Source organism: Aspergillus pseudodeflectus (genome assembly GCF_044049435.1).
Source record: "Aspergillus pseudodeflectus strain CBS 756.74 chromosome Unknown BJX68scaffold_51, whole genome shotgun sequence".
Classification (NCBI taxonomy): Eukaryota; Fungi; Ascomycota; class Eurotiomycetes; order Eurotiales; family Aspergillaceae; genus Aspergillus; species Aspergillus pseudodeflectus.
In genome coordinates, this window is record NW_027263827.1 from 159,573 (window position 1) to 176,746 (window position 17,174).

Sequence of the window (17,174 nt, forward strand, 5' to 3'; positions counted from 1 at the left end):
ACGACGCTCAATCGAGCTTTGGAAAGAGTGAGTTTTGGCTCGTCGAAAAACACCAGGATCACAAAGCCAATCTGATAGCGGTCTCGGTGCATATTTCCGAGCACGGAGCCTCAACGAAAAGCCCTTGCTGACGTTGTACGGCCTCACATAGTATATTCCAGGACACGACCCCTCTTCCGCCTCCTCAGGAGGACCCCGCCGAGGATGACGCAGTTTTGGAGAATGAGCCATGGATTGAGCCTCCATTTAGAGTAGACTACGGTTATAATGTGAAGGTCGGCCAAGGTGTCTTCATCAACTTTGACTGTGTCATCATCGACACCTGCCTGGTGACCATTGGCGCTCGAACGCTGCTTGGACCTAAGGTTTCCTTGTATAGTGGGAGGCATCCTCTAGATCCGGAGCTACGGAATGGCACGAAGGGCCCTGAGACAGGCCAGGAGATCCATATTGGCGAGGACTGTTGGCTGGCAGGGAATGTGACTGTTCTCCAAGGGGTGAGGATAGGGAATGGTGCAGTGATTGGAGCTGGAAGTGTGGTAACCAAGGTACGATGATCGAGCGTTGTTGACCCTTTGAGTTTGATTCTGACTGATGACAGGATGTTCCTGCCTACCATCTCGCTGTCGGTAATCCAGCTAGAGTTATTCGCAAGATCGAGCGTTCTGGAGGAAAGGAATAAGTAGCGAGGAATGTCATATCTATGGCAGCTGTTTGCTCCATACATTCTTAAACGTGCCCATCATTTAAGGTCTCGGAACGTCTTCGTCAAGGCATAAAATTATCGAACATGCTCCATGCTGGAATCGTACTTTTGTCGGATTGTGAGAAAGGCCCATTTGGCGCAGTGTACCTTGCCTTACTGTAAGGGGCCGAAAGGTAATCAAAGTCCCTTTCGTTGCCTTGAAATCTCAGACCTAGGAGATGAGGATCATAAGGGCTTATCTCTGAGGTTGGATTGAGAAGTTGTGGGTAATGTAAAGGGAGAGTCGAAAAATCTTCAGTCTCGCTTATGCCACTGCATTCACGGTTCGGATCTGAGGGTTTGTGGTTAGTTTTCAGGTGCTTCTAGGCTTCCATGGGTGATACCTAGCCAGGCCGGCGATAGACTTTGGCTCCGGGAGTTACTTTACAGAAAAGCGGCCTCTGAATTATCGCAGCGTATTTGCACCGTCAAATTCAATTAATCCATTCGGTGCACTGTCGGCGTACTTTGGTATCCAGCGATTCGTTGACCTCCTCGTGAGAGCGTCGCGCCCGCCAATCCGCGGGCCCACCGCCAACGTCAGACTTAGAGCTCCCCCCTCCAAAAGACCACGATAAAGAGATCAGCGACGAGGCCATCGCCTGTTCTCTGTCAAAGAGCTCTGAGCTGAGCATCTGCTCCCTCCATTTGACCATAGCATCATCGGCCATCCTGTTTTCACGGTCGCCTTTGTTTCCCCTCACCATTCACTTTTTTTCAGCTTCTCCGCTCTCCGTCACTCCGGTTTCTACCTGAGTGAGTTGCTGCTCATTCCTAGCTCTTCATTCACCCACCTTCGCCCTCCTCACCCCGGATATTTCTCCTAGAAGCTACTCACGCCATTCCGAAAGTCCGCCTGCCCTCTCAAGGCTGAGCTGGGAAAATGTCATGGCAGTTGCCCCGCTAGAGAGCTCTAGCACCCCGCCTGACACTACATCGACCGACACGACGCGTTCTCCCGGCGATTCCATGGAAGAAATCGACCCCCAATCTACTCGAAAGCGCCCCCGTCTCGATAGTGGAAGCGGCGTCTGCGAATCTTTATCCCTCGTTAACGAGATTGTGACGGTCCCCGAATCTACCCCGGATGCTCCTGCCATAACAGACGAGGAAGCTCCTGTGTTGAAACGTTCGGCCAGCAGGATGACTATCAACATGAAATCGCCGGCGACGCCTCCCACTCCTAACACCCCCGATAACCCCACTCCAGACTCAGAGCAGAGCCTCGTCGAAGAGATGGACCCTGTCGCCTCTGCGCAACCCATCAGCGAACAACCGACAAATTTCGTTTCATTATCGTCGTCGCCTGCCCAGAGCCCCGAAATTGAGGTAGCGGAGCTGGAGGATATGGATCAAGATCCGAATACCACAAGCTGGAAGCCTTTAGGTGAAGCGTTGAGGGACCCTTCAGTGCCGGACGTCGTGCAGCTTCGCACCCCCGAACCCGTTGACTTACCGGGCATCTTTCCGTGGCTCAGTGTTGAGCAGGAACCGCGCGAGAATTTGGCGGAAATATGTATGGCGATCGAAAAAGGTACACATTCCTTTGTAGCCTACTATTGTCACCATGTGGACTAACTAAAACAATCATTTATCAGAATCGCACGTTGATACGATGATCTTCAGCGCAGTAAAACAGTGGTTCGACGAAGTGGTGAACGCGTTGGAGCAGTTAACTTCCGATGTTTTCATGGAATCCCGGCAATTTTGGGATGAGGTCCCAATAGTGTTGGAAAACTTGCTTCGCCGAGCGTAAGTGATACCGTTGCTTTTTGAACCAGCATTCGCTGAAGGCAGAGGAAGCTCTTCGGACACGTCATTATCAGCACTAATGTAAGTTGCAGGGATGCGTTTCACTACGATGATGCCGCGGAATTTTGGACAACTCTGGAAGAGCTCTGCCTCAACTATATTCGCCTATCTCTTCACCTGATGCATATGGATACCCTTGTTCTGAGGCAGTCAGCCAATGAATCTGACCTGTCTGGACTCGATATAATGTCGCGACACTACATCCAAGCATTCAGATGGTCGTTGTCACTCGAGAGAACCCCTATCTTCCGAACGATGCGGACAAGATATCGCACCGGAGCTTCGAATACGATAGCGCGCCTCATCGACCAGATGACTATTACTTCGCTCAACGGGCCGCAATATCTCTTGGAATACGCCTCTTGCCTCACCGCGATTATCCCGCGCTGCTCACAGCTGTCCCAGACCCTGATCGGGGTGTTGGATATTGCACGATATCTGGTAGAATCTGGAAATGACCGAAATGACCCCGTGTTCGACTCTCCTCTCTACCAGCAAGGCATGGAAACGCTCTATAACCTCGTACGCGCTGTGGATGAGCAGTATCAAGCCGATATTGTGAAAAAATCCCCTTGGGTAACGATTGATACAAGCCCCTTGGTTCTGGGTGATATTTCGGCTATCTATATTGCCCTCTGCCACTGCGGCGATGAGTTCGCCTTACGAATAGCAGAAGATCTGTCAATAACCGCACCTCGAAACATCGAGTTGAAAGATCTGGCCTCCATTGTGTATTACGGATGGAGATTTAGCGTCCTTAAAAAGCACATCATTGACGGCCGGATGGAGCTACGTGTCTCCGGTATCGAGGCAATGCAAACGGATTTTGTACAAGTTTTCACTGTCCACATGCAATCCGACCCGGTTGCTGGGATCGCCCATCCTCTCGTCCAGTATCTTGTCAGGGTTCTGCGCGAAAGTAAGATTATCGATTACCTCGTCGGCGTTGATTCGCATCCCCAGTTGATCAGCCGAAGCTATAACGTTCTGGGGTTCTTGGTTATTACAGAGGCATATACCGATTCCGATACCGACACGATTTGGAAAACGGTCACAGACAGCCCAGATCCCAGAACAATATCTGAAGTGCTCGGGATGGTACAAAAGACGCTCAATATCCGGCTTCGTGATCCATCTAGGCTGCATTCCTATTGTTCTAAGATGCTAGAGCTCCCGCTTGTCCGGTTTGATTCCCGGATGGTGGAATTCTGCCACCAAGTGTTTGTTAACCTCTTTGAAAGCTATAACGACAGAGAGGACCGCTTGAGCACATTTTACATCGATATACGGCCTCTACGTCTATGTGTACGCCTGATCCGTGAGAGTGCTGCTTCCGAGGACCTTGCCGCGGACCACAAAGCGCACCTGCAAAAGTTTGCCGCCACAAAGCTGGCCTGTCTAATGGACATTGGCATTAGCGACGTGGATAAGATGGATATCTACGAGCGATGTGTTCAGGATATCGCGGAAAGGAACCAGTTCAGCGTCGGCAGCATACAGGCCCTCAATGCTCTTCTCAGCCGCGACTCTCGAGAAATCCGGAAACTTACCACAGAGTTCAACCTTACACAGCTGCTTATCTTGGACTTGGCAGAGGTAGTGGATGGGAGCCAACCAGATGCTCCAGATACGTTTTCATGGAATGGATTTCTGCCGCGTGTGCAGATGATTTCACGGATCATCGACGAAGCGCCAGATTCCATCACACCTGAACTCGGTGACATTTTATGGCAGAGAGTTTTCATGTCTCGACTTCTCCCTCAACATGGAAGAAGAGCCTTATGGGAAACTCTGTGTAATATCACTGTGAACAGTGGGAAGGAGAATGCCTTTATTGACCAATGCATTCAGCACTATCTCCCTCGCCTTTCGCCGCCTACGGATTACTTTCCTGAAGTGCTCGCTTTTGCTAAGACGACCCTCAACTATCAGATGCGCTTCTGTCCTCCACCTGCAGCCAATGAGAATGAAGTGGTAACCATCCCAGGAATGGATCGGATTTGGAGCTTCATTCTGACTGCCCCGCCGAATTCTATCGAGAATGAAGCCATTGCGTTTGCCATAGAGGTATATCTTGATCATCACATCATTCGCCGCTCTCCACGGTCATCAGTTGAAGCTACACATATGAGCCTGGTTGATCGCTGCGTAGATCAACTCAAATCCGCGGCCCATAACCTCAAATTACATTTGAATAAGCTAAATGCCGATGAAGGACCCATGGCATTGGAAGCTCATACTGAGGAGATAGTTGCCGATGAGCTGGAATTCAGCCGTTCCCTCTTTTTCCTTCGGCAATTCCTCCAGGCTTTACGAGCCCGGCCTCAGTATAGCCCGCCACAGCATTCTCCTCCCAGCCTGCCAATCAACCCGCTGAAAGGCGACATTGTCGATATTCGCTACCAGGCGTTTGATGGTGGCTCGAGCTCGAAAGTCCGCTCATTGCAGATCGGCGATTTGTCTACCGCGTCCGAGCTTGTCGAAGCTCTCACCAAAGTGACCGACTTCCCAAAGCTTATGACGATATTCGGAGGACAGCGGGCTGATCTACTCGACAAGCCAGATCAAACAGTTCGAGACCTGAGGCTCGGGTCAGGGTTGTTGATTGTCCGTCGAGACCCAAGTTGCCGCGGGACTCCAGGACGAAGGGCCCCACCCCTGACCTCAGTGGACACTGAAGTCCTGAAACATTTTGATGATCTCTATGACCTTCTCAATCTTGACGAAAAATTAGCCCGAGAGGTATGAAACCCCGCTACAACGATGCTTCGTATACCATATATCCTGACTCATGTATGACAGATCTTCGAGTTTCTTGTGCTCTTTCCTCCCCAGGAAAAGGTCATTAATTTGGTCAAGTCAACAAACGAACCGGCGGAAACAATGCTCCCAATGTCTAAGCCATATAATCTGCTGTACTCTCTAAATGCCCTTACAGACTGTCTTCGAGCAGAAGCCTTGGAGGTTCGTGCAGCGGATATCTTACCACGTGACTTTGATGTATAGTATGCTAACAGTTCCCGCCAGCCATCTCCGAGCGAACCCTTCATCTCACACAGTATCGAGGTCGTAGTTGCTACCCTGACGCGGCCCGAAATTATGGGATCCTCGGCGCTCTCGCGTACACACGTTCAACTTGCTATCAATCTAGCCGAGTGTCTCTACAACGCATTGTTGGGTAAGTAGTGACAATCCAGACTAGTCTACTGGATTTGTGGTTAATTAAATTAGTGAAACCAGCCGTGGCAGGTGACGTGCTTCAAATTCCAGATTCCGGCGCTCTGGTGGAGCAACTACTCCGTCTGATGGCTGCCGGGCAAAATGCATTTCCCTCTCATGCGGTCGAGCTTGACAGGTTTAAGCTGATATGGTACACTTTTGGCATTCTCATCGAAGGTTCTGTTCGCGACTCTAGCTTTTGGACAACGATAAAGCAGCAAGTGCAGTTTGAACAGCTGATTCTCTCTCTCCTTATTGAAGAGCAACGCCACAATGTCAGAAAGGGCGTGGCAGACCACATCGGCCTCGTTTGCAGCCCGTCGAAGCAGCTCAAGAAAGCTAAGCTTCCAGCTTCGGAAATGCAAGAAGCACGAAGCACGGCGATTTCCGAAAACCCGTCCAGGATTGATATTCTCGGAACGATATGGGATGCTTTTGTTCTTACTTTCCCTCGGGTATTGGACTTTTCGAATCAGTCACAAGAATTCTTTGAGATTGCCCATTCTGTGTTTTCATCGGTTGCGGAGAAATCACCCCGCGATCTAGTATTCAGCGACTATCTTAAACAGTGGAGTGACATCATGTTGAGCCACAAGACGAAGGAGGTTTGTACTTTTGCCATTTCCGTCCTCGTTTGCTCAGCTAATTGTCTTTCCAGTTTGTTGGCCGCGAGCCTGTAGATCACCTCATATTCGGCTTTTCGCGTCTTCTAAGATCATGCCTAGAAATCGCGAACTCGTCGGACATAAAGATCGACACTTTGTAAGTGACCAAAGCTCACTTCTTGAGTTCTACTTTACCCTTGTTAACGTGACCACAGCAATCTCGTCGAGCAGATCCTCGATAATTACCTTTTTCCGGATCTTTCCCCTGATCCGTCGTCCCCCTCTCAGCTTCTGATCCCTCAAATACCTGTGATGCACACCCAGACACGGCAAGAACTGTATAGTCTGGTTTTGCAGCTTTCTCATGATGATGATAACTATACTTACCTCATCGAAAGGTTGAAAGACATCATTCCAGAAGGTTCGTAGATCAACCCGTCATTCATGTGAAATATTGCTGACATTCCACAGACCATACATGTCAGTTCGGCTGGAATATTGACCGACAGAGATTGATCCGGTCCCCTGAAGGTTATGCCGGCTTGAAAAATCTGTCGAACACCTGTTACCTGAACTCACTTCTAAGCCAGCTCTTTATGAATGTTGAGTTTCGCGAGTTCATGCTTGGGCTCAATCTTACAGATGGCTACGCGACTCAGCGCCTGCTTGATGAGACGAAGAAGGTGTTTGCATACATGCAAGAATCCTGGCTTAAGAGCGTGGATCCGGAGGAATTTGTCGACTCGATTCGCACATATGACAATGAACCTGTCGATGTGACTATTCAAATGGATGTGGATGAGTTCTACAATCTTCTTTTCGACCGTTGGGAGGCTCAGATTTCCAGCCCTGAGGACAGGAAGCGATTCAGATCATTTTATGGCGGTCAACTGGTTCAGCAAATCAAATCGAAAGAGTGTCCTCATATCTCTGAGCGCCTCGAGCCCTTTTCAGCCATTCAATGCGAGATCAAGGGGAAAGCAAGTCTCGAGGAGAGCCTGCAGGCTTATGTTGAAGGAGAGATCATGCAAGGAGATAACAAATACTCTTGCACGTCTTGCGGACGCCATGTTGATGCTGTAAAGCGAGCTTGCTTGAAGGACGTTCCTGACAATCTTATCTTCCATCTCAAAAGGTTCGACTTTGACATGGTCACGATGATGCGCAGCAAGATCAACGATGAATTTCAGTTCCCTGAGCGAATCAACATGACTCCTTTCACAGTTGAGTATCTATCAGAATCAAACCAGGACATCAAAGAGGACATATTTGAGCTTGTCGGGGTCCTGGTACATAGCGGCACCGCCGAATCCGGCCACTACTATTCATACGTCCGTGAGAGACCAACGGCAGGCGGAAGTGGCGGCACCTGGGTTGAATTCAATGATGCCGACGTGAGTAGATTTGACCCTCGCAGGATTGGAGACCAGTGCTTTGGCGGTCTTAGCGAGTCCCTCCACTCCGCTTCTGGGGGCCACGTACGTTACAACAAGGCCTGGAATGCTTATATGCTACTCTACCAACGCATTTCTAGCATGGATGCGGCCAGATCGGTCTATGTACCAGAGAGCAACCAGTATCCAATACGTGTACCGCTCCCAGTGTCGCTTGCCAATCATATCGTGATGGAGAATGAGCTTTTTGTCAGAACTTACTGTCTCTTGGACAATTCTTATGCTGTTTTTGTTCGCTACCTCTTCAAAAAGCTGAACGAGACCAAGCTGGCAAACAGTGCAAAGGGTGACAAGCTGGATCAGTCGATGATATTTATCGCTCTCGACACTTTCGAACAACTGGTTTCGAGGACGAAAGATTCTCCAAGTGTTGAGCTTATTGTTGCGGAGCTCTACAGAGCCATTAACGAATTTTCGACAGGACCCCTCAGGTTTATCCAGTGGGCTAGAAAAAGGCCGGCTGGCGTCGCACGCCTTTTGAAGAGCGGAAACCCAAGCGTCCGTGACAGTTCAGTCAGACTTTTCGTGAACGCTCTGTCAAAGCTCCGAGAACGCCATATCACTGCAGAGGATGCAACTGAAAAGCTGGAGCGGGAATATGACTACTTGGAGGGACTTGAACATATTGTCGCTGGCCTCGACGCCATGTGGCCGTCGCTTCATAGTCTCGCTCGGTCGTGGGAAGATTATTTTGAGTTTTTATTGTGCATTGGAAGCTTCGGCCAAGAAGAAATCGGGATTCTACTCAACCATGGTTTTCTTGTCAAATGTCTGGAGATTGTTTGGCTTGATCACGAGGATGCTAAAAGGCTAAAGCGGCAATACGCTGCGTACTACAGGCTAATCGAGAAAGGCCGGAAATTTTCACACCAAAAACTCATGGATGTCATGTCAGCACTGCTCGCCAATATCGACCTTACAGTGCGACCAATCTCGGACGATGAACGGGAGGCGCTTCTGAATGGAAAGTTCTCTTTGACCGCCACGGAAAACAGCTTTATTCGCCCTCTAGGATCAAAGTATGAGCTCACATTTCTGAAGAAGATCCTCCAGCAACACAGTAACCCCCGGGCATGCATGCGAATCGTCAGTCTTTTTATGGAGGCAGAGCCGGAAGCTGGTCTCATGGACTCGATAATTCAGGTTTTGGAAGAAGGCCTGCGCGTTGATCCTGCTGATCGCTGCACACCATTTTTGGAGGCAAGCTTGGTTGTGTGTAGGACATGCCCTGATGAAGAACGCATCGTTGGCATCATTGACTATGTCGCCAAAGGTGTTGATACCATCAACACTAGTGGGGGCAAAGAGCACCTTGCATTCTTCACGAACCTGTTAACGAGCCATAATCAACGCCTTGGCCTTGATGAGAAATGGTTCCTATCCCGCGTCATGGATATGGTCCCAGACTGGGCCCCCTGGCTGCTCTTATACCCGGATAGGGCAGTAAGAGCATTGACGGTGGATACTCTGCGTCGCTTATTGTTCAATGAGGAAACGACAGGCCTCGACGAAGACTGGCAGGCCCGTCATGCGGGCATTGCCAAGGACCTGGTCTTGGCCTGCGTTGGCAAACTCCGGGTTTTGTATACCTCGGGTCGAGGTAATGCCTCGCAGGGAAGAGTATTGGACCCAATTCGAACGGTGATTGAACATTGCCTGGGCACATACTTCAATGGTGATGAGAAAGATGAGAATGTGGTGCATCAAGCGCAAAGTAAGCTTCCATTCTACGGCGTTTGTTGTGCCACTCACTAATACATACAACAGCGGTTCTAGCGGCTATCGAAGAGATGCCAGTCGAGCTCCCCGAAGAATTACCATCCGGTAGGTCCACTTTTTTCCTTATTTCCACTCTATCATCTAACCCAACGGATCCAGAATCTGATAAAGCTTCTTCAGAGGAATGGGAAGACAACTCGATGATTGCGAGCGACTCGGAGATGGGGATGGCAGGAACACCCTAGAGCCTGACTTCGGCCAGATATGAAGTTATGAAATGCCGCGATTGTACCACCTATGAGAGACGAATTTACGAAAACCAAAAGGGGAGCCCTTGTTTTGTCCTTGCATCAACCGGCGTTTCTCACGATCAGCTTCTACTAGAGATGGGTTTTCACTTCCGCTTCGGTCTTTCTTTGTACGAGTGTGAAATGGCGTTGGCCTGGTCTTTCTTCGATTCTTTACGGCCTTATTCAACGTGTTTTTTTCTATGATAGCCTTTGCAGCGAGCCGATGAGGTGGTCTCGTGTGTTATGTTTCTTTCTTGGGTGCTGCGTTGGCTCGGTATGCACATTGGGAATTAAGCTATGTGTGTACATTAAGGCAGAGAAATAATGCAGAATTCCAGTTTAGTTCTCGAGACGCAGATCAGACAAGGCAGCAGCCAATGCGAGCGTTGGGGGTATTTAAGCTGTTTTAGCCCCAGACTCGGCTCTGAGCCAACTCTGTCTTCCATTTGTCTAAAGATGGAGGCGTCAATCTTGCCCGCAGAGCTTGTGACTGCTGTACTGCAAGAGATAAAGGGTAAGCAGGGCAAGTAACATACAATTGAACGACACTAATCACATCTAGCGAAACGGCCCCTTTGCCTGTGCTCCTATCCCCTCAATGACCTCTCGCTGGTGGAGCGTCTCGCTGCTTCCCCGGCCGGGTCCCTGTCCTCCACACATCTCGCTTGCCTCCACGGAGTTTTCTACTTTATCCTAAAAGAATTCACCTTCTTTCAACACCCGCTCACCCAGAAATTCGACTTCAAAGACCTCGCCTCAAAATGCGAACAGCGCTTCGACGCCCTCCTTGAGACATACAGTGTCCTCGGCGCCCCGAGCTTCGGCAACATCCTCGCCCTCACCCTGGGAACCCTCAAAGCCCAAAACCAATGCAAGCCACTGCAAGCTTGTACCTTGATCTCCGCCGCAGCCAGTCACTGCCAGACCCTGGGCTACAACCACGACTCGACGCACGAAAACTCGTCGAACAGCCGCCGGTTGTTTTGGAGCGTCTACATGCTTGAGAAACAGTTTTCATTCTTCTTCGGGCGTGCGCCCGTTATGCAGGATTGTGATATCGATACGGTCTATCCGATTTATGCGCCGAAGAGTCCTGGCCGGCCACGCGATGAGCTGTTCATTAAAGAGGTGAAGTTGGCAAAGATGCAGGGTCGGATTTGGAAGGAAGCTTTCTCGAAGGAGTCGCTGGCCTTGTCGCACTCGGAGCGCGAGAAGAGGATCGAGACACTTGCAATGGAGTTGCAGTTCTGGTACGCAAGGTTGCCGGTTGTATGTCTCTCCACCCATCTTCTCTTCCAACTTGGTTGTCGCTACCAACGAGCACCATACTGACACTATACGACGCAAATGGCAGACTAGCACATACGAACCCGAGAGCCTCCATCTGTTCAATGTAGCCGTGGAGACTTGGGAGACCAAGTATCACTCGACCTTCACGGCTCTGCTTCGGGCTCCAGCTGCCTCGCCGACTTCGAATGGTCAAGATCGGATGACATCGCTTGAGAGACACATTACGTCGACCACAACGAGTCAGGGCTCTGGACAAATGCACATCAAGCCAGAGTGTTTCAAAACGGCTCGCGGCGCATTGCAGTCTTATCTAAAGTGCATGCGTACTTACCAAAAGGTGCTTGACTATCGTCCAGTATTGGCTGAGGGGGAGACGGGGGTGTACACAGATTGGTTAGTACACTCGTCATTGTTTGCTCTGATTCTTCGATTCCGATTGTTCTCATGCGAATACTGACTGGGGGCTCCAGGCCCCTCCTCTCGACCCTCCTAACCCCCTTCATAGCCATAACCCTGCACTCGATTGCCAGCCACTCTACTTCAAGCCCTAACGAGAAAGGCCCCCAAGAAGAGAAAGAAAAAGACCTCACCCTCCTTAACAACATTGTATCCACTCTCGATCCCTTAAAGTCCACTTCCTCGGCCACAACACGTCTCTACAAACTCACCTCGTCCCTCGCGAAGATCGCGAATGGTCTCAACGACCGACGCTCGTCTGTAAGTTCGCAGGAGGATTTATTAGCGTTTGCGCGAGGTGGCAGCGGTAAACGACAATCTGCGGCGGCGTCGGTTTTCAGCTTTCAGTCGGGGTCGGAGACGCGGTCGTTGTATCAGCAGGTTATGGATACGGACATCATGGGAATTTTGGGTGAGGGAGAGGCGGAGGAGGTTTTCAGGGTTCTAGAGGGGTGGATGGGTGGTTCGCTGAATGGGGTGGAGGTTTATGGCGGGTGGGAGGAGCGCCTCTAGGTTCTTCTACTTTTTTTTTCTCCTTATTCTGACACTACACAATATACCAGTGGAGCGTGAGGTATGGTTACATTTCATATTATACCAACTATCTGTTTTGCAAATCATCAACGGGGACACTGCGAGGACGATCTGGGAACATAGGGTTAATCTATCAGGGTTTGAATGCGAATCAAGAACGCTGCCTGCAATAAGCAAATGCAACTTGTCCATCTAGTGTTGTTGTAAAGATGAGCGCCCGCGCTCGGTAGAAGAAGAAAAAGATCAAACATCCTCAAACTCCTCATCATCTTCGTCAGATTCCTCTCTCTTGATATCAGGCTCCGTTTTAATCCTCTTAGCCGCTGGTCCCTCATCCGCCGGAGTCGATGGGGTCCCTGTTGCTGTTTGAGGGGCGCTGGAGCCGGATTCACTATCCAGCTCACGCTTGATACTGATGGGTGCGCTGGTAGGTCCATTGGATAGGCCACCAACAGCCGGGGAGGCGGTATCGCTTGCAGAGACACCGCCGACGTCTTCGAACTCGTCGAAGTCGTCGGAGTCGTCTTCCGCGCTGCTAGCATCTGCCTGGGCTTGGAGTGCTTTCTCGCGCTCCATCTCTGCGTAGTATGCAGCGACTTTGTCGTCGAGATCCGCGAGATTGGGCTTCTGGTCTTCCTCCTTGATCTCCGGCTTGATTTTGAGGTCCGAGCCGGACTTGACGGCGCCGACATTTCCGGCGGTGGTGGTGACTGTAGAGTGTGTGTGCCAAACGGGGAGAGCGTTTTGCTTCTCTAGAGCGGCTTTACGCGCGGCTTCCTCCTTTTGTTCAGCGGCGGTCTTCTCTTCCGTAGATGTCAACGAGATCTCTAGAGCGGCAGTGTCGGTCTTGAGGTTGCCGCGGACGGCTTCCTGCTTCTTGGACTGTACGACAATCGCTGCCCTGGTCGGGTTGGTGTGCTGGTTGCGGATGACGTCGACCTTGTGGTCCCAGGCGGTGTCAAAGTCGTTGGGCGGAATTTCCACGGAGTCGATCTGCTTGAGCAGTTTAAGCATCTTATCGAGCTGCGCCATGAGCTTGCTGTTCTTCTCGTGACCGGTGCGGTCGATGCCTTCGCTGCCTTTGACGTCCTCCGTGCGCTCGAGAATAGCCCCACAATTCTGGCACTCGAAGCCTTCGTCTGAGTAGAGACTCAGAACATCTAGCTCCGTCCACTCGGCTCCACATCGCAAACAGATGTATTCCTTCCGCTCTTGACTCGGTGTGTATTGCAGCTTGATCGTGGAGGTCAACTTCGAGACTTTGTACTTGATCGCGTCAACGACGGGGTGCAGCGGGATGTAGTAGTATTCGCGGTTGACTGGACGGGTCGATCCATCTCGGATTTCAGCTCGTGTGTTGCTGTATAATCGGCGGGCAAGATGCGCTTCATATTAGCCTTCTGCCAGATAGGTACCTAGAGCACAAAATGACACAGGCAAGCCATACACTGCTATGAGACGATCCTCGCGCAACTTGGCGCACAGTTTGCGCAGGTCTTTTTGCTGCATCCCAAGCAGGAATGCAAGATCCTCCGCGTGGAGTCTGCCCCGGTTGGAAATGTCAGCGCAACCAATTTAAGGTATTATGTCCTGTCTTCCCCCACATCAAGTCACACATACACCGAGTGGATAAAGAGCGCATCGATCACCAAAATATGGCGTGTCTCGTAGAAGGCGCGGACCACCGTTCGGATGAGTGTGTTTGCGAGATCCATGACGACGACTTGTGATTTGTTCGAGTTCTAGAGTTGATGCGAGTGAGGAAGAGGTGGGCGCAGCCTGCGCGATGAATGTTTCTGGTTCTTAGACCTGGCTGAAAAAGTCCAGCATCACTCCGTCTGGCCCGACTATAGCTGGGAAAAGAGAGTTTTCGAGTGAGAGTTGTTTTATCGTCTAGTTATATATGCGCCCATCGAAGACAACTGGCTGGTGAAAGGGCAGTATGGTGAAAGAGCGGAGAGGTTTGAATGACTGATGTCGAAATGAAAGGAAGCCTGGACTTGAGTCGGAGCCGGAAAATGGAGAGAGCCTAAGGCAGAAAGGTACTAATCTATATCGGGCTTAGTGCCCAGGAAATTCAAAAAAGATGCGGACTCCGGAACACCAGATCAACTTCGGAATACCTTGCGGACAGTCTCCATGCGCTCTCACTTTTTGTTTCGACAATCGCTGAGACGGCAAATATCATACATACGCGGAAATATAAGATCTATACACTCAACACCCTCGAACGGTTACCTTTTCTCCCCTGTTGCCCGCCCTCTACTTCAACGATCTTTCCTGGTTGGAGTGAAGCATTTACCATGGACAATAACGCCGGAAGAACTGAGGGATCAGAAGAAACTGGTCGCAAGCATAAAAGAAGGGATTTGGGTAGAAACGAATGGCGGTACGTTGTCTACTGCATACCACTGCGTCGCGCTCTAGAGCTAACCAGGCAAGCCGCCTCAATGTAGATAAAAGAGACCGGAACGAGAGGTCGGAGCAAGTCAAACGGAGAAAGCTTGACAATGGCGAGGAGGTCGTTACACCTATCTATGCTACCGAGTTTTCCAAGGAGGACATTGAGAACGAGGAGCGACGACCGAAGAAAAAGGTTGCTGTTCTGATCGGCTACTCGGGGACAGGCTACAAGGGAATGCAATTGTGCGACTCGGACCGTTTCCGGCTGTTATGGGGCTTAGGAGCTGACTGTGTATAGGAGCACAACTGAGAAAACGATCGAAGGCGACCTCTTCTCCGCGTTTGTCGCTGCCGGTGCAATCTCCAAGGCCAACGCGGCGGACCCGAAAAAGTCGTCCTTCGTCCGTTGCGCTCGCACAGACAAGGGTGTCCACGCCGCAGGAAATGTCGTCTCCCTGAAGATGATTGTCGAAGACTCGGACATTATAGAGAAGATCAACGAGAAGCTCACTTCTCAGATTCGCGTCTGGGACATCATCCAAGTCAACAAATCATTCAGCAGCTACCAAATGTGCGACTCTCGTATTTACGAGTACCTTATTCCATCTCACTGCTTCCTGCCACCTCATCCCAGCACATTCTTGGGAGGTAAACTGGTTGAGCTTGCCGAGAAACATGGTGATCTTGAGGCGTACAAAGCCCGTCAGGAAGAGGTTGCGACTTTCTGGGCTGACTTCGACGAGAGAGTCATGCGTCCGGTTCTCGAGGGCCTGCCCGAGGATATTCGCAAGCCAGTCGAGAAAGCTCTCCACCTAGGCAGCGACGAAGATGAGGTTCCACAAGTCGAATCAGCAAAGACAGATGGAAAGACCACAAGCGATGAGGGAGTATCGGCCACCGAGCCCTCTTCCGAAAATACACCTGCAGAGTCTGGCTTAGACGATGGGCAAGCTGCTTACCGAAAACGGCTCTACGAAGCAGTCAAGGCAGTCAAGGCCGCTATCCTGAAGGGGAGACGCGAGTACCGTATTCCGGCTGCCCGTCTCACTCGTATCCAAGAGGCACTTAACAAGTACGTCGGTACGCGAAACTTTTACAACTACACAATCCAGAAGACCTTCAAAGACCCGTCCGCGAGACGCCACATCAAGACCTTCAACCTCAACACCGAACCAATCATCATTAACGGCACTGAATGGCTGAGCCTTAAGGTGCACGGTCAGAGTTTCATGATGCATCAAATCCGCAAGATGGTGGCTATGGCTACACTTGTCGTCCGGTGCGGCTGTGATCCCGAGCGCATCCCCGAGACCTATGGCCCTACCAGACTTGCTATTCCGAAAGCTCCAGGTCTCGGCCTGCTCCTTGAGCGCCCAGTATTCGATGCGTATAACAAGAAAGCAGTTGAATCCGGCAAGAAGGCCATCTCGTTCGAGACCAGCACCAAGGAAATGGATGAGTTCAAGCAGCGTGAAATCTACGACCGTATCTTCCGGGAAGAAGAGGAATCCCATGCGTACGTTCCCTGCCCCGCCAAAACACCATAATCAGTACGTCTGCTAATCATATTCTCAGCTTCGCTTCATTCTTCAACCACATCGACCATTTCCCCCAGGACGAGTTTCTGTACATCACCTCGGCCGGCATTGCAGCAGCCACAACCTTCCCTGAGAAGGGAGCGAAGGGCGATTCCACTGCCTCAGGACAGAAGTCACAAAAAGATGCCCTGAAGCAGATTGAAATCGAATCAGAGGATGAGCGCGGGGCAGAGGAGGAAGGGTGATTATATATCCGCTTATATATTTACCTATATGTGAAGAGATATGTAGTAGATCTTTTGAAGACATGATGCACTTGACGCCTTGAATAGTCTATAAGCCATTTGATTCCTCTGTAACAGTGCTCCCGTTTTGATGGTGGGAGCCTCCGCGGCCTGCCAATCCCGAGAGTGTCCAAGTAGAGCAAAGAAGTATCCCACGAAGCACTGGATGCCTTTTTGAGGGTGCGAGCAGTTTTTTATTGACAATAGCTAACTGTGTCTAGCCTCTAACGATTACGCCTAGATTATACAGTGCCATAGGTGCCGGGTTGATAATCCATGGTCCAGAGCAAGATCACCTAGACCTGTCAAGAGAGAACACAAATAACCTTTTGCGGATTCTCTATTCCAAGGATCATTGCTGCTTTCAGAGCACTCCTTTAGGCTCACAGTGAGGACGTTTTACCTGAGCCAGGTTGGTGTGGCTAGTAAGGACTAACGCTTCCCGGCAGGTCAAATTCCCGTTCACGGAGGTGAAACTCATCTGGTAAAGTCAACCCTCAAAAGTCCTGTCTTTAGAGCCTCATTAACACTCTCTACAGCCGCACTCTACCGCATCCTCCAAACACCCATCGCCACGAAGTTTGCAATTCACTTACCCTTCAATTCGACGGCGTACCCTGCGCCGGCCGGCCCATCGTCGCCCATCTGTTCAATGATGGAGGGTTTCCGATGAACACAACTTGGAAAGAATCTCCAAAAGAAAAAGCATTTCAAGGAGTTCTTGCTTTTATATTCGAACATGAGACAAGCCCCAAGTCCATCACGCACGTTGGCGCATCCCGGCCTACTCTTCTCCACAACAGCTCCCCTCAGATTCCGATATTG

General features: G+C 50.5%; 5 protein-coding genes across 5 annotated transcripts; 3 read left to right on the forward strand and 2 right to left on the reverse strand.

Annotated features, from left to right (window-relative positions):
- Positions 1–151: 151 nt before the first annotated feature.
- Positions 152–1,254, reverse strand: BJX68DRAFT_244743 (uncharacterized protein). Its single transcript, XM_071041367.1, has 2 exons — positions 1,090–1,254; positions 152–1,037 (listed from the first exon to the last, which is right to left on the reverse strand). Exon 2 carries the CDS (start codon positions 725–727, stop codon positions 263–265), a length of 465 nt encoding a protein of 154 aa, XP_070895108.1. The 5' UTR covers positions 728–1,037; positions 1,090–1,254; the 3' UTR covers positions 152–262.
- BJX68DRAFT_244747 (putative ubiquitin C-terminal hydrolase) lies at positions 1,255–10,174 on the forward strand. Its single transcript, XM_071041368.1, has 11 exons — positions 1,255–2,279; positions 2,344–2,497; positions 2,590–5,299; positions 5,360–5,521; positions 5,585–5,735; positions 5,789–6,381; positions 6,435–6,538; positions 6,597–6,802; positions 6,853–9,549; positions 9,603–9,659; positions 9,714–10,174. The coding sequence occupies exons 1-11, from the start codon at positions 1,634–1,636 to the stop codon at positions 9,797–9,799; spliced, it is 7,566 nt and encodes a 2,521-aa protein (XP_070895109.1). The 5' UTR covers positions 1,255–1,633; the 3' UTR covers positions 9,800–10,174.
- Positions 10,175–10,287: 113 nt separating this feature from the next.
- BJX68DRAFT_167399 (fungal specific transcription factor domain-containing protein) lies at positions 10,288–12,235 on the forward strand. The gene is made up of 4 exons (XM_071036987.1): positions 10,288–10,358; positions 10,407–11,113; positions 11,199–11,527; positions 11,605–12,235. The coding sequence occupies exons 1-4, from the start codon at positions 10,301–10,303 to the stop codon at positions 12,101–12,103; spliced, it is 1,593 nt and encodes a 530-aa protein (XP_070895110.1). The 5' UTR covers positions 10,288–10,300; the 3' UTR covers positions 12,104–12,235.
- BJX68DRAFT_167404 (putative transcription factor TFIIE complex alpha subunit) lies at positions 12,236–14,094 on the reverse strand. The gene is made up of 3 exons (XM_071036988.1): positions 13,745–14,094; positions 13,572–13,667; positions 12,236–13,484 (listed from the first exon to the last, which is right to left on the reverse strand). Exons 1-3 carry the CDS (start codon positions 13,837–13,839, stop codon positions 12,368–12,370), a joined length of 1,308 nt encoding a protein of 435 aa, XP_070895111.1. The 5' UTR covers positions 13,840–14,094; the 3' UTR covers positions 12,236–12,367.
- Positions 14,095–14,246: 152 nt separating this feature from the next.
- Positions 14,247–16,388, forward strand: BJX68DRAFT_244764 (pseudouridine synthase PUS2). Its single transcript, XM_071041369.1, has 4 exons — positions 14,247–14,513; positions 14,567–14,770; positions 14,826–16,043; positions 16,103–16,388. The coding sequence occupies exons 1-4, from the start codon at positions 14,428–14,430 to the stop codon at positions 16,308–16,310; spliced, it is 1,716 nt and encodes a 571-aa protein (XP_070895112.1). The 5' UTR covers positions 14,247–14,427; the 3' UTR covers positions 16,311–16,388.
- The last annotated feature ends 786 nt before the right edge of the window (positions 16,389–17,174 follow it).

What these genes read in the sequence shown, in the direction of transcription:
- BJX68DRAFT_244743 (XM_071041367.1), bottom strand. Translation starts at nt 727, where the DNA reads ATGTATGGAGCAAACAGCTGCCATAGATATGACATTCCTCGCTACTTA.
- BJX68DRAFT_244747 (XM_071041368.1), top strand. Translation starts at nt 1,634, where the DNA reads ATGGCAGTTGCCCCGCTAGAGAGCTCTAGCACCCCGCCTGACACTACA. An exon ending in GAAAGACATCATTCCAGAAG is followed by an intron (nt 6,803 to 6,852) that starts GTTCGTAGATCA and finishes GACATTCCACAG; the next exon opens with ACCATACATGTCAGTTCGGC. An exon ending in TGTGGTGCATCAAGCGCAAA is followed by an intron (nt 9,550 to 9,602) that starts GTAAGCTTCCAT and finishes TACATACAACAG; the next exon opens with CGGTTCTAGCGGCTATCGAA.
- BJX68DRAFT_167399 (XM_071036987.1), top strand. Translation starts at nt 10,301, where the DNA reads ATGGAGGCGTCAATCTTGCCCGCAGAGCTTGTGACTGCTGTACTGCAA. An exon ending in TGTACTGCAAGAGATAAAGG is followed by an intron (nt 10,359 to 10,406) that starts GTAAGCAGGGCA and finishes AATCACATCTAG; the next exon opens with CGAAACGGCCCCTTTGCCTG. An exon ending in GGTACGCAAGGTTGCCGGTT is followed by an intron (nt 11,114 to 11,198) that starts GTATGTCTCTCC and finishes CGCAAATGGCAG; the next exon opens with ACTAGCACATACGAACCCGA.
- BJX68DRAFT_167404 (XM_071036988.1), bottom strand. Translation starts at nt 13,839, where the DNA reads ATGGATCTCGCAAACACACTCATCCGAACGGTGGTCCGCGCCTTCTAC. An exon ending in GCGCTCTTTATCCACTCGGT is followed by an intron (nt 13,668 to 13,744) that starts GTATGTGTGACT and finishes CAACCGGGGCAG; the next exon opens with ACTCCACGCGGAGGATCTTG. An exon ending in GAGGATCGTCTCATAGCAGT is followed by an intron (nt 13,485 to 13,571) that starts GTATGGCTTGCC and finishes CCGATTATACAG; the next exon opens with CAACACACGAGCTGAAATCC.
- BJX68DRAFT_244764 (XM_071041369.1), top strand. Translation starts at nt 14,428, where the DNA reads ATGGACAATAACGCCGGAAGAACTGAGGGATCAGAAGAAACTGGTCGC. An exon ending in TTGGGTAGAAACGAATGGCG is followed by an intron (nt 14,514 to 14,566) that starts GTACGTTGTCTA and finishes TAACCAGGCAAG; the next exon opens with CCGCCTCAATGTAGATAAAA. An exon ending in GAAGAAGAGGAATCCCATGC is followed by an intron (nt 16,044 to 16,102) that starts GTACGTTCCCTG and finishes TCATATTCTCAG; the next exon opens with CTTCGCTTCATTCTTCAACC.